This window comes from Lupinus angustifolius, chromosome LG06 (genome assembly GCF_001865875.1).
Source record: "Lupinus angustifolius cultivar Tanjil chromosome LG06, LupAngTanjil_v1.0, whole genome shotgun sequence".
NCBI lineage: Eukaryota > Viridiplantae > Streptophyta > Magnoliopsida > Fabales > Fabaceae > Lupinus > Lupinus angustifolius.
The window spans coordinates 27,722,692-27,735,284 of record NC_032014.1 but is presented as its reverse complement, the minus strand read 5'-3'; the positions used below and the strand labels follow the sequence as shown (position 1 = coordinate 27,735,284).

The following is a 12,593-nucleotide window of genomic DNA, read 5'->3' as shown; positions in this document are numbered from 1 at the left end:
GAATATAAATTGATTGGGCAGGACTAAGTGATAAAAACAACTAAAATAACCCCAATATAAAAAATAATCTCATACCCTTTTATCTAATTTACTATGACAAGAAAATTATACTCTACCCAAATGAAACCATATTAATATATATTCAGTTTTCATTTAACATATCTAAACATAAACAACCTACCATTTATAATCTTTCAATTTATAAACTACAATAATAATCAAGAATTTCCACATAGGTGATGTCAACTATATGGATGGAAAGACGCTATAATGATATAACATAAATCATGTTCATTGACAAAATATTGAGCTCTAAATCTTTTTGTTGGGGATGTTTGAAATATGTTATTATATGAAGTCTCACATTGCCTATCATTAGAATATAGTAGAATATCAATGTTATATATTGGATTCAAGTCCCTTATTGTAATAAGCACCAGATTTAAGTACCAAATAGAAACACCTCATGGGCAAGTGGGTCCATGGGTGTTTTAGGTTTCTCTAATAATATCTTGGTAGCCGCTCAACGCTCTCGGAGACGTAGGCACAATTGGTTGAACCCCGTTAACAAATTTTCTTGTTTATTCTCTTTTATGTATTCTATGCCTTTATTTGATTGCTTGTGGTCAACGTTGCGCAATGATCGCTTTCGCTGTACCAAAAATTGGTATCAAAGCCAATTGGTAGATGGTCTCAACCCAGACATTAGATAATGGCTAAAGAGGGTGAAGGCGTGATGGCTAGACATTGTGTGCCAAATGTAGTGACAAAGATAGTGAAGATGAGTTGAAGGAGAAGAAAACATGGCGAAACTGTTGGGGGAGTGATATATGTTGATCAAGAATCCCAAAAATTCATGTACTGAATTAAGATCAAGGTGGAGATAAGAACTCATGTGTTGAGTTTGACCCTGAGACAGGTGCTGACAATATCTCTCTAGATGTTGAGAGAACGTTCTCATTTGAAATTAGAAGTGGATTATCCTAATGGTGTGTTTGAGACGTCATAGTGAAGGATATTAATTGTTAGCAAATCCGCAAAAGCATAGAGGTGTTGACTGACTTTAACATAGGATGTAACATAGGCATTCGTTTTGATGCAAGGATGTGACACAAACATTAGTTAGAATTGATGCAAGGTGTGTGTTGTGGGTATACTCCTTATGGTGGAGTATGTTAGTTCTTTTGAACTAGGATTGTCGGAGTAGACAATAGTGGTAGTGGTTGAGGCTTTCCAAGGAAGCTCTAAGGTTTAGTTTGACTGAGTATTGAAAAGAACGATTGTTGGTGAACTTTTGTGTAGAGGTTCTAATATATCGAAAGACTTCCTAGCAATATGGGAAGCTGCATGACAACTTTGGAGAGCTAGGCTCTTGGTATCATCGTCAAGGATACTCAAAAAAATCTATCTTGTAGGGGAGTAGTTAAGGGTGTGTTTGGGAGTACCATTTTGGAGGGGGAGGGAAGGAAGGGGAGGGTTTAGGATTTAGGAGAGGGATTCCCTTGTTTGGGAGTTTAGTGGAGGAGAGGGGAGGGTTTTGAAGGATTTTTCAAACCCTCCAAATGCCAAAATACCTAGTTCCCCCAAATTGGGGTGTTTTGGGAGGAAAATAAGTCAAATTACCTAACTACCCTTACTAATATTATTCTATAACATATAATACATAACATACTATTGATTTTTTAAAGGAGGAGAGGGTAAAATAGTATTTTTGTATTATATTAATCTTTCATCCCCTCCTATCTAAATTCCACACTCCCAAACAAGGGAGAGGTTTAGTTAGATTTGTCCTCCCTTCTATAAAAGCGTTGATCTTATATTTATCTAATAGTTTGGTAAAGTAGCATAGACGACGAATCGAAACGAAATCTCCAACTTCCATTCCAAAATTTTCATGTCCATCTTGCCCTCACAAACCCAAACAGCACCTTCATCTTCTTCTTCTTCTTCACCTTCTTCAAACCCTAATTCCCAACATGGATTTTCAATTCCTTCTTCTTCTTCTTCCATCGTGGACCTTCCTCTCGGATCCCTCCAGATCCATGATTCCCAATCCAATCACAACAATCCAGGTTTCTACAATTCTTAATTTCATTCAATTCGGTTCCTTCTTTTTATTTAATCGTTAATTTATTGCTACGCTTTCTTGGTAAATAGCAGTGTTCGGTGATTTTTTGCGGTAATTACGACTTTTATGTAGTTTGCTCAAATGAGGTTAAATAACTTTTTTTGTTTAATTATATTTTTAGGTTTTTTGTGTTGTTTGTTCGATTATGTAGCTGACCTCGCCTAATGAGATTAATTAAGGCTCGGTTGTTGTTGTATGTGTTCTGGTTATAGATAATAAACTCAATCGATGAATACACCAGATAGGATATGATTACATGCTAGACTAAATAGGATTTGAAATGAATACTTTAAAGAGAAAGTTGATGTAGCACCTAATACAACAAAATTGTAGAATCTCACTTTTGTGTTGGGGCATTATTTAGAAGACCTGCATACTAGAAGTTTCACGGAGGTGTCTATATCAGTAGGAGGGGTAGTTCAATTGTCGCGTAATTAGAGGTTGACCAAGAAAAATTATAGTTGAGACTATAAGGAAATTTAGATGTAAATGTTTTGTCTATAAAAGTGATTTATAATGAGACATTATGGTGTGCAAAATTAAATTTAAAAAGAAAAAAGTCATTTTTATTTAGTTGACATAGATTCATTGATACATATTCAAGTAATCTCTTAAAATGGTAGAGCAAAGAACTGAAAATCTGCGTGTCACCAGTTCAAATCTTAGCAATGGATTCCATAGGCATTTCCCATGCTCTTCTGAAAGAAGCATTTGGAAATTACTTGTCATGGGCTTATGTGATGAAGAATGATTTGCTAGGGAACTAAGCATGCAGGTAGACCTCTTAGATAGACTTAAGGGGCATCTTTTTGTTAGATTCATGTACTGACTCTAGCTTGTGGGAAAAGGCTTGGTTTTTGTTGTTATGTGTTCTGGTTGCTCTAATTTCCCACTGAAAATGCTTGCAAGAGCAGGATAAACTGATATTTATTGTATTATAGAGCACAGAGGCCTTCGTTTCATTTTCGGTATTTATTGAATAGAGGTTAACCCAAGTAGGTGATAAACAGAAAAAGCTCTTCTGAAGTGACCTTGTGTTAAAGTTAACAAATAAAGGTGTATGACCATGCACTCTTGATTTATTTTATATGCATTATCCCTCTAATAGTCTAAGACAGTAGTGGAGGCTGATCGTTATAAACAGTGTACATGTCATTTATTTTGGATGTTAAATTTTGTATTGAGACCATTTGTAGTTCATAACTTCATATAAGTGGTTTTGAGATTTTCTTAAATGACTTTCTTCATTTGGTGCTGCTTGTTGAACTGATTTTTTTTGGCATTGTATATATGGCAGGTCCATCAATTCCTGCTGCAGAAGATTCTAGTGGAACTTCCGAAAAGGTAGTTTAATTTTCCTTGTGTGTGTGTGTGTGGAGAAGGGGTATTTTTTCTTGTATTTGTCACAACATCACTACTTTATCTGAAATAGGACTGTACCTGTAATGTCAATTTTTAAAAGGAACTCATCTGTACGAACTTGATAAATTTAACTTGATTTCCGGAAATTTAAGTCCTAACAATGGTGAAAAATTCAGTATAATATATCTGTTGAAATTTCAGTATTTAACTTGTTCACTTTTGATTTTAGGTGACAGAATATGGGTCTCCAAATGATTTGGAGGCTTCATCTCAGCAAAACTCTAGAACACGTTCTAGGAGTCACTCAGGAAGACGAATGTCTAGATCATCTCAATCCGTGGGGAAGACAACAGGAACAACTTCTTCTCAAAGAAGTCAACAGACTCATGGGTCTGTAAATTCTCATGGAAACTCACCTTTGGCAGGAAGGAAGTCTCAGATGGTGAATGGTAATTACTTGCTGAATTTTCAGTACGATCCAATATCTCGTTCTCAGCCAAGGGGTCCTCCTCCTCCTCCACCCAGAAGGCAGCGGAAGAGAAAACCGTACAACAAAGATTTGTTTTTGCAGGCAAATTACAAATTCATGGTGCTAGATTCGGGAAATTATTCAGCTGAGTCTATGGATCCAGATAAAATGTTGCAGTGGGAAGATATTATATGTGTGACTTATTCGACCCCCCTTCCAATTCAGTGTCCAATTTGTTTGGAGTATCCCCTCTGTCCACAAATAACCTCCTGTGGACATATTTTCTGTTTCCCATGTATTCTACAATACCTATTATTGGGTGAAGAGGATAACAAAGGTGAATGCTGGAAAAGGTGTCCTTTATGTTTCGTGATGGTATCTGTCAAAGATTTATATACCGTACACATAACAAATGTCAAACAGTATCAAGTAGGAGATAATATTGAGTTCACATTTTTAACTCGAAAAAAGGATTCATTTACTCTGTCCCATAAAAATAAACAAGAGACAGATATGACATCATGTGGCAATGAAGATTTATGTGATCCCTTTTCTAAGTTTACACTCACATCAGATGTAGACCTTTCAGTGAGACATGCAATCTCAGATCTTGATGGTTGGCTGGCCAGGGCTGATTCAGGTCTTGTTGATGACCTAGAGAAGCTTCCTTATGTTTGTGCTGCAATGCAGCAATTAAAGCAGAGAAAAAAGTATTGGAACGAGCACAGGGCTTGTGACAATGAAAAATCTTCTAGGCTTATTGATTATGGACATCAGATACCATCAGCAGCTGTAAGTTTTATGGACACTGATGATGAAACCCGTTCTAATGGATCAAGAACTTCCTCTACAGATTTCCATGACCGAAGTAAGGGCATAATATTGGATAAAGCAATTGCTGGGACCTCTCTGGATCAAACTTCGGATGTGGAGAAAGTTTTAGCAGATCAGGAAATGAATTTATCTTCATATGAGGAGAAAAATAGTATCCGAAGGCATTCGTATGGCAGTGGAGATGTTAAGGAAGGTGACTCGTACAATTTCTATCAGGTAACTGATGACAATTGGTTTGTGTTATGTTTTTCTACACTCCTGTTTCTTGCCTGATATTTTCCTAATTGGATAGAGAAATTGTGTCATCATATGAACTATTTACAATAATTTGACACTGTTTACACCAAAATGGGTATGAACTATATATAGAGAATTTAATGGAAATACGTGAAATAAGATGAAAGGATGAAATGGTGAAAAGTTGTGCTATTTTTGAATGATTAAGAAGGGAGGAAACAGAGAAGGGTTATGTGTTAAATTCCAATGTGACCCTTATAGATGTTTCTCAAGAAGCTCAATGTATGTTTTTTTGTTGTTTTTTTTTGGACAAAAGAAATCTATTAGGATGAAGACAAAGAAGCGCAAAAGATCCTAATTGCAAAATAAAATGAATTGAGGATAAAGAGAACTAAAAACATCTATGAAGCAAAGCTATCCAATCTCTCAACATTTATTTAAGAAAAAACCCCTTTAAGAAGACCATGGGCTTTAAATAGTAAATGACAAGTTTTTAAAACAAAACAATACAATACATTATCCCGCATTATCCTTCAATTTTAAAGGGAACACGAAGTGGGAGTTGGAGGGATAGTGGCATTCCCTTCCGTTTTCCATTCATCGCAACTAGGGATCTTGTTTTTCCCCATCCATTTCGCTTTTATTCACTCATTACATCTCCTAACACACTCTTGAGGAAAATCAGAATGAGCATCTGATGAAGAAAGCAGGACACAGCATGTTATTGGAAGAAGTATGTGCTGAATTATAGGTTGATTTTGGAGAAGACAGGAAATGTATCATGTGGTTCTAAAATGTAATACAATTTGGTGGATGGATTGAGGTACATGGTTGAGAGTGCAGTACAATTTGTTATAAGTTACAGCTTGTAACTTATTTTTGGGAAGGAGCAAGATGTACGGGATTATAAAATTAGTTTCTGTTATTTGGCATGTTTATAATCTTACACCTTAAAGCTGGAGCCTAAAAATATAAAATCATGTAAGCATTGGGAAATTTCAGATTAAACCAAGGAGGGTAAATATAATAGCAGCAGCACTAGTAGTAACTTACTTGGTCTCTCTCTCTCTCTCTCTCTCCCTCTCTCTCTCCCTTTCTCTCTGTATGGCTCTCGGAGTGTGATAGATACCAGAATGTGCAAAATACTGACTGCCACTTTTGAGAAAGAAAGAGAAAAATAAAAGCTATGAAGATCATTAATGCATGCTAAGCTACTTTTGACACTCTCTCACCATTCCATGTTTTTCATGCATCTGCTCCCTTTTGCTGTAACTGATTTTCTTAATTTCTTGTACCCAATGGTTGTTTCATAACATTACAATTATTATAGGAGGTTTTCTAATTGTCAAGATTTTGTTAAGGTTACACCAAATTGGATATCTTGGTTTATTGGTTACTTAATCTGCATGATTGCTTAGTTATTTACCACACCTTTAATCACAAGTGGAAAATTTGAGCTGCTATGTGCAATGTGCATTATTTTTCGTATTAAATGCACATTATGACTTTATTATTATTGTTAGTGGCATTCTAAAGATGTACTATTGTACTATGTTTTACTAAGATTGAATGGTTTACTTATGCTACCGTCCTGCAATTGTATTAGTGGATGCTGATAAACTTGTGGCTTGGTTGTCCTCACTGACAACATGTTGCTTTTGAACTCAAATTACCCATTGGTTTTAAATAACGTCTATCTATTTTAAACTCATTTATGGATTAGTCCCTCACGATTGTTATACGGAATGCTGCTTTTAATTTTATTGGACGACCCTGAGTGCTTTATGCTTAAAATATTTCTATTTATTTCCCCTTTACTGTTAACTTTTGGTTGTTACCATCATCATGTCTACTGCAGGCTTGTGATGGTCAGCATGTAATTCTCCATACACTGAACATGAAGGCTTTACTTCACCATTATGGGAGCTATGATAAGCTTCCACACAGGTTTGAACAAAATCAATTATATTTCTTCTCTATGTGCTTTACAGAGTAAATGGAAACATGTGTGCTTAAGTTTGAATTACATTATTGGCATAATGTGGAACTTCTATCTTGATGGGGTATAAATTGAATTATCAAGTGCCAATTTTGGATTTTGGTTTATGAACATATATGCATTACACAACAAATCCTTTTAATTCCTGAAGTACTGTGTACATTCAGAATTATGTATGCTATTGCTAAAAAATAGAATGTCAGACAAATTATTAAGATTTCACCACATGCTATTCTCTTTTATCAGTATCTCTTTAACATATAAAAATTGAATTAAGCATCTGCTATAGACTAAAGTGATAGCATTCAATTGAAGTGAAGTTAGATTAATACATTATAGGATCATTTGAAGGAACCTTCCATGAGAAGTTATATCACAAATCAAGGCATGTTTAGTTTTGATTAATTTGGGAGAAAATTGTGTTTTCCCTGAAGCTCTATCAGTAAGATTTTGACTATTAGTTATTTTGAACACAAAACAAGCCTATCCCCATCACGGTAATCCTTATCCTCTAGGTGAGTTGGTTACGTGGACCAACTGATGCTGTTGTATTCTATTGAAGACCAAAATTTCAGGACATTATCTAAATTTGTATTTATTTCATGAGAAATGTGAATATCAATAGTTGTAACAATTGTAGTGGCAGTACTAGTGATTAGCTCTTCAAGTATGTAGGTTTGAAGATTAGTTCATGTCATTTAGCATATTTGTGTCACTATGTACTTATGGTTGGTGTCTTGAGGGAACAACCTCTATTGAGAGGAGCATTAGTGAGCTTTAATGGCTTTTTTATTAGAGTCTACTGATTGCAGAATAAGTGGAAGGATTCTGCAATTGGAGGCAGTTACTCAGTCCGAGGCCATGAGGAGGCGGTATCGATTCATAAGCCATTTTCCATTAACAACAACATTTCAGGTGTTTTTAAAGGGGAAATCTTTTTAGTTCCGAAATATTTTCTTATAACTAATAATTTATGGTTGTTAATTTTGCAGCTTTGTGAAATTGATTTGAGTGATATATTGCCTCCTGAAGCACTGGCCCCATTTATGGATGAAATAAAGAAGCGTTTAAATCAGAGGAAGCAGCTTGCAAAGAAGGTATCCTTGTACCCAAGCATGTAGATTTAAGGCGTTTGATAAGATTGAGTGTCCCAATTCATGAATCACTTTTTACACCCTTACTGCTTCTACAAATGAATATGATCTAGTTGTAGAGTGAAATTCTCAGGAAGATATCTTTACAAATTTCTTTTTCATTATTTTGTTAGGAACATGCCCAATTAGGACATTAAACAACAGAAGAAATAAGAATGAGTCTGTATTAGTTAGGCCTAGTTAGTGAAGCAGTTAGAATTAGTTAGTTAGTGTGAAGAGTGATTTAGAGGGAGAGGGGTCTTATCATTTGTATTGGAAAGAAAGGGGAGTTAGGGAGAGTTCTAGATATCTCGAATACCTAGAGTAGAGAGGAGAGTTTTTTAATTCTGTAGTGTTGTACTTCTTGTCCCAGGCTAATTTTCATATCATTAAACACATATTTTCTATTCCTTTTGGTCTAGTTCTTACAACTTCTATCAAAGTCTTCTACCATGTCTCTCGGCTGCAATGAGCAGCGTAGGTGGTGAGGCCGACAATGCAGTTTTCGACCGATACTAGTCAAAGGGGCTAGTGCACAACAAACTTGCATGGTTGCTGGGGCTATCGAGCGTGTAGGAGACAGGAGAAATCATAATGGGCTCTGTTAGTTAGGCCTAGTTAGTGAAGCAGTTAGAATTAGTGAGTTAGTTTCCCGATAAATAAGAAGAGGGATTTAGAGGGAGAGGGATCTTATCATTTGTATTGGAAAGTAAAGGGAAGTTTGGGAGAGTTCTAGGTCTCTTGAATATCTAGAGTAGTGAGGAAGAGAGTTTCTGTAATTATTCGGTGTTGTACTTTGTCAAAGTCCAGATTTCACTTCAACTAGCACATATTTCCCATTCGTCCTGGTCCAGTTCTTACAGTGTCCTCTTGTTTGTAAGGCTTTTTTTATCTGGTGTGATAGTGGGAGAATTTATGTTAACGATAACCTTCTTAGGTTTCGGGCAGGCAATGTTTTAGGGCATTGTAAAACTTATTATTTCAGCTTACGTTTCTAAACCCTCAGCCTTGTCAGATTACAACCGAGTCTGGGTTCTGTAACTTGTGGGTTTAAGAAGGGACCAAACCCTTCCAATTGTAATTCACTATTGTATGCTGGTATTGGGCCTGGGGTAGGTGAGGTCAAGTCGTTGTACACATGGTATTAATTCGGACGTGTTATCATGTGCCTTCTTATTCACATTATATATTTCTGTGTGCGTTTTGTCCCACCTCTAGAATTATGTTATGTTTTTATTTCTAGGAACTAAAGGAAAAAATCAAGGCTGAAGCTGCTTCTACTTATTCTGTTACCATACCAACAAGTTATCAGCTTGCTTCTCGTGATAATCCTCCTGTGTTCTCCATGGATGACTTTGGAGGTAATCTCCTTTCTGGATTTTGGGAGGAATTTATGGTCACATAACTGGAACTCTTACTATTGTAGAAATATTTGTGTGTGAGATGAATGAATTTTATGAACTGTAGTTGTTTGGTGTTACTCATCAACATAATTTCCAGTCACACACTTGTGTCTTATGGCTATTTAAGCAGTGTCTTCTTCAGTTCTTTTACTTTTTTAATTGCAGTTTATGATGTGTTATGACATCTACCCTCCCAGAGAGACTCATGCATTGAGCCATTTTTCTTAAGTTTTTAATTTTTTAGAGTAAATACTGATTTCAGCCCCTCACGTTTTTAATTTTTTTGGTCCCTCAAAAAATGAAAAACCCAAAACGGTCCCCAAAAAATTCAAATGTTGATTAAATTAGTCATTTTTATCATGTTTTACAACACCTGATAGGGACTAGTTTGACCTTAAAAAGGACTAATTTGACCCATATTTGAACTTTTGGGGACCATTTTGGGTTTTTCAAAATTTGAGGAACCAAACTGGTAAGATTAAAAAACATGAGGGACTAAAACGAGTATTTACTCTGTTTTATGTGTTATGGTGTAATACAAAAATTGTGTGCCTGTTGTTTAGCTTTGGGAAATTCTGCTATGTCATCAAGTCCTCCAGTTGTTGGGGAAAGAAAATTGTTCTCAAATGTTACAAGGCTTGGTTTTGCTGCTGCTCATGATTCTCCATCCCTTCAAATTCAAGAGACGGGAGGATCACATGATAACAATACGACCATCGCGTCTTCTAGTGCAACAGGTATTACATGATGAGTAATGCTGCATATTCAATTACATTCACACAAGTTCACAATTGTACAATTTTCACCATAATTGTAAGTAGGTGTGTTCATACCACACGGATCTGTAATTTGGGTATTTTCTGCTCGACATGTGATATTATTTTCTAACTGAAGAATGAACCTGATTTACTGTAGGTTTGAGAAATGCGGAGGCACCATCATATTCCAATGTTATATCCAGACCAGACTCTAATATAAGCTTGAATGCACCGAAGACAAACGACGCAGGGAAGAGGGGAAAGAAACCTAATCGAGTTCTTCTCTCAACATCTGGTGGCAGGCGCTATTGAAGACTCGGTCGCTGTCTCTTGGTAAGATGACTCCCAACCTCACCTCACCCCACCCTATACCAAGCCAAATAAACAATTGCTACCTCATTGAAATGATTTCAGTGTGTAGTAATCAACCTTTAATGGCTGATATGTGTGTACTTCATGCTCCTCTTATTAATAGTGAGACATGTGAAGCTTGAATAAATGTTTAAGTCACTACACAATCTCTGTCAATACATGACAATTTAGGTTCAGTTGAATATTTATATAGGTTTGTTGTTGACTACTATTACAATGAGTGGAAATGAGTCGAGTCGAGTGACACTCTTGAAGTTCATACTTAACGCATGAGAAGAAAAGGTTGCTCAAGCTTAATGCCTGGGAAAAGATGTTTTTATTTATTAGACATGTTAAATTTAAAGCTTGAGTTTGACTTATTTAGCTCATGTAAAGTTTGATTGTTTTTTTCTTTTATTGAGTTTTTCTTACTCTGCAAGTAGAGCACACCCCATTATCATATCTCATGTAGATTCATATTTGAAAGAGTTTGACAATATGTTATGTAAAAATTGACGATTTGCCTGTCTGTTAGAGGTGTTTCAGAAATGTCTATAATTGAGTAAATAGCTCTATGAACAAATGCATTAGATCAGGTTGAATTGGAAAATCGAAAGCTCTTCATTCCCACCATATTGTTCCCCCCTTCAATTTCTATTCACGTTTTTATCCTCTCCCCAAGCCAAAACATTTTCTTCCTTTTCATCCCAAAATTGACAGCCCCCCCCCTGCATAACCCAACTTCCATACTTACTATCAGACACCATCTCTTTCATTGTGCTGCCTTATTGAACCACCATACTTTGCTAACCACACATTGCAAAGCACCAAATCTCCATTTAAGATGAAGACCGACATTGTAGGCCGATAGACTGAAATGTGCCACCCTACCCATTAGGAGTGGTTCGCCAATGACCAACACTAGTCGCCATCCACCATAGTCATTTACCATGCCAACGGCAGAACCCTATCATTGCCTCGACCATGTTTTTTTTTATGAGAGAATCATGAACCGATGCTAACACTGAGAAAGGAGGGAGAGTCAAGAAACACACCCTTCAGCTAAATATGATTTTTTAAAAAACCTAAAATGACATTGTTTTTAGCCAAATTGGACTTCTTTTTACACATTTAAACCATTAATGTTCTACCTAGGAGAGTTAACATGTCAAAATGACATTGTCACGTAAGCATGATGGCTAACTCTAACAAACATGAGCATATGGATTGGTCTTTCATTGATAAATTTAGGGGACTAAGGGAGCACTTGTTTTGAGGTTTAGAATATAGTCCCTCCATATTACATTTCCAAGAATGCAATTTGCTGGGTTTGTTAAAAAGAAAGGAAATAATATAACCCCTTATATCATAAAAAAATAATACGTATCGTAAAGTGATACTTTATTTATTAATGATTGACTTAGTTTATTCATTAATAATTGATTTAGAGGTGACATATGTCACTTTCTTATGAATAGAAAGATTTAGTAGGGTATATCAGTTAGCATTTATAACTCTTATATAAATCCTTTTGAATAAATTTCTGGTATATGGTGTATAATCCTTGGAATATACTTATTATTAAGCATTAATTTTTACAATACAATTGTTGGAAATGAAATAGCAATATTATGGTAACAATTATAACTATATATATATATATAATAAGAGGAAAATACGAAAACATTGACGGTATAAAAGTTTGATATACTATCAATTATCATTTACCATTCATTTTTATTCATTATTGATCTTTCAGAAAAAGTAACGTAAATGAATGGTGGATGATATATTGTCTGTGTATAAATTTTTATACTAACAATGTAAATATTACACTCATAATAAATCATTGTAATAATGTTAATATTTAATATGTTGTAAGGATAGACTATTTTAAAATTTGGATAGGTACAAAAAAT

General features: G+C 35.4%; 1 protein-coding gene and 1 long non-coding RNA gene across 4 annotated transcripts; one reads left to right on the top strand and one right to left on the bottom strand.

The window, feature by feature from the left end:
• Positions 1,824 to 11,054, top strand: LOC109350639 (RING finger protein 10). 3 transcript variants are annotated; one of them, XM_019591863.1, is made up of 9 exons: positions 1,824 to 2,051; positions 3,417 to 3,472; positions 3,720 to 5,009; positions 6,889 to 6,977; positions 7,842 to 7,944; positions 8,022 to 8,126; positions 9,406 to 9,523; positions 10,129 to 10,302; positions 10,481 to 11,054. In XM_019591863.1, the coding sequence occupies exons 1-9, from the start codon at positions 1,895 to 1,897 to the stop codon at positions 10,633 to 10,635; spliced, it is 2,247 nt and encodes a 748-aa protein (XP_019447408.1). In that variant the 5' UTR covers positions 1,824 to 1,894; the 3' UTR covers positions 10,636 to 11,054. The 3 variants fall into 3 exon arrangements, with proteins under 3 accessions (XP_019447408.1, XP_019447407.1, XP_019447406.1); XM_019591862.1 differs by having other exon boundaries at positions 1,825 to 2,060; positions 3,423 to 3,472; XM_019591861.1 differs by having other exon boundaries at positions 1,825 to 2,072; positions 3,426 to 3,472.
• On the bottom strand, positions 4,884 to 5,513 carry LOC109350641. The gene is made up of 2 exons (XR_002108115.1): positions 5,116 to 5,513; positions 4,884 to 5,073 (listed from the first exon to the last, which is right to left on the bottom strand). It is a non-coding gene; the product is annotated as an uncharacterized LOC109350641 (long non-coding RNA).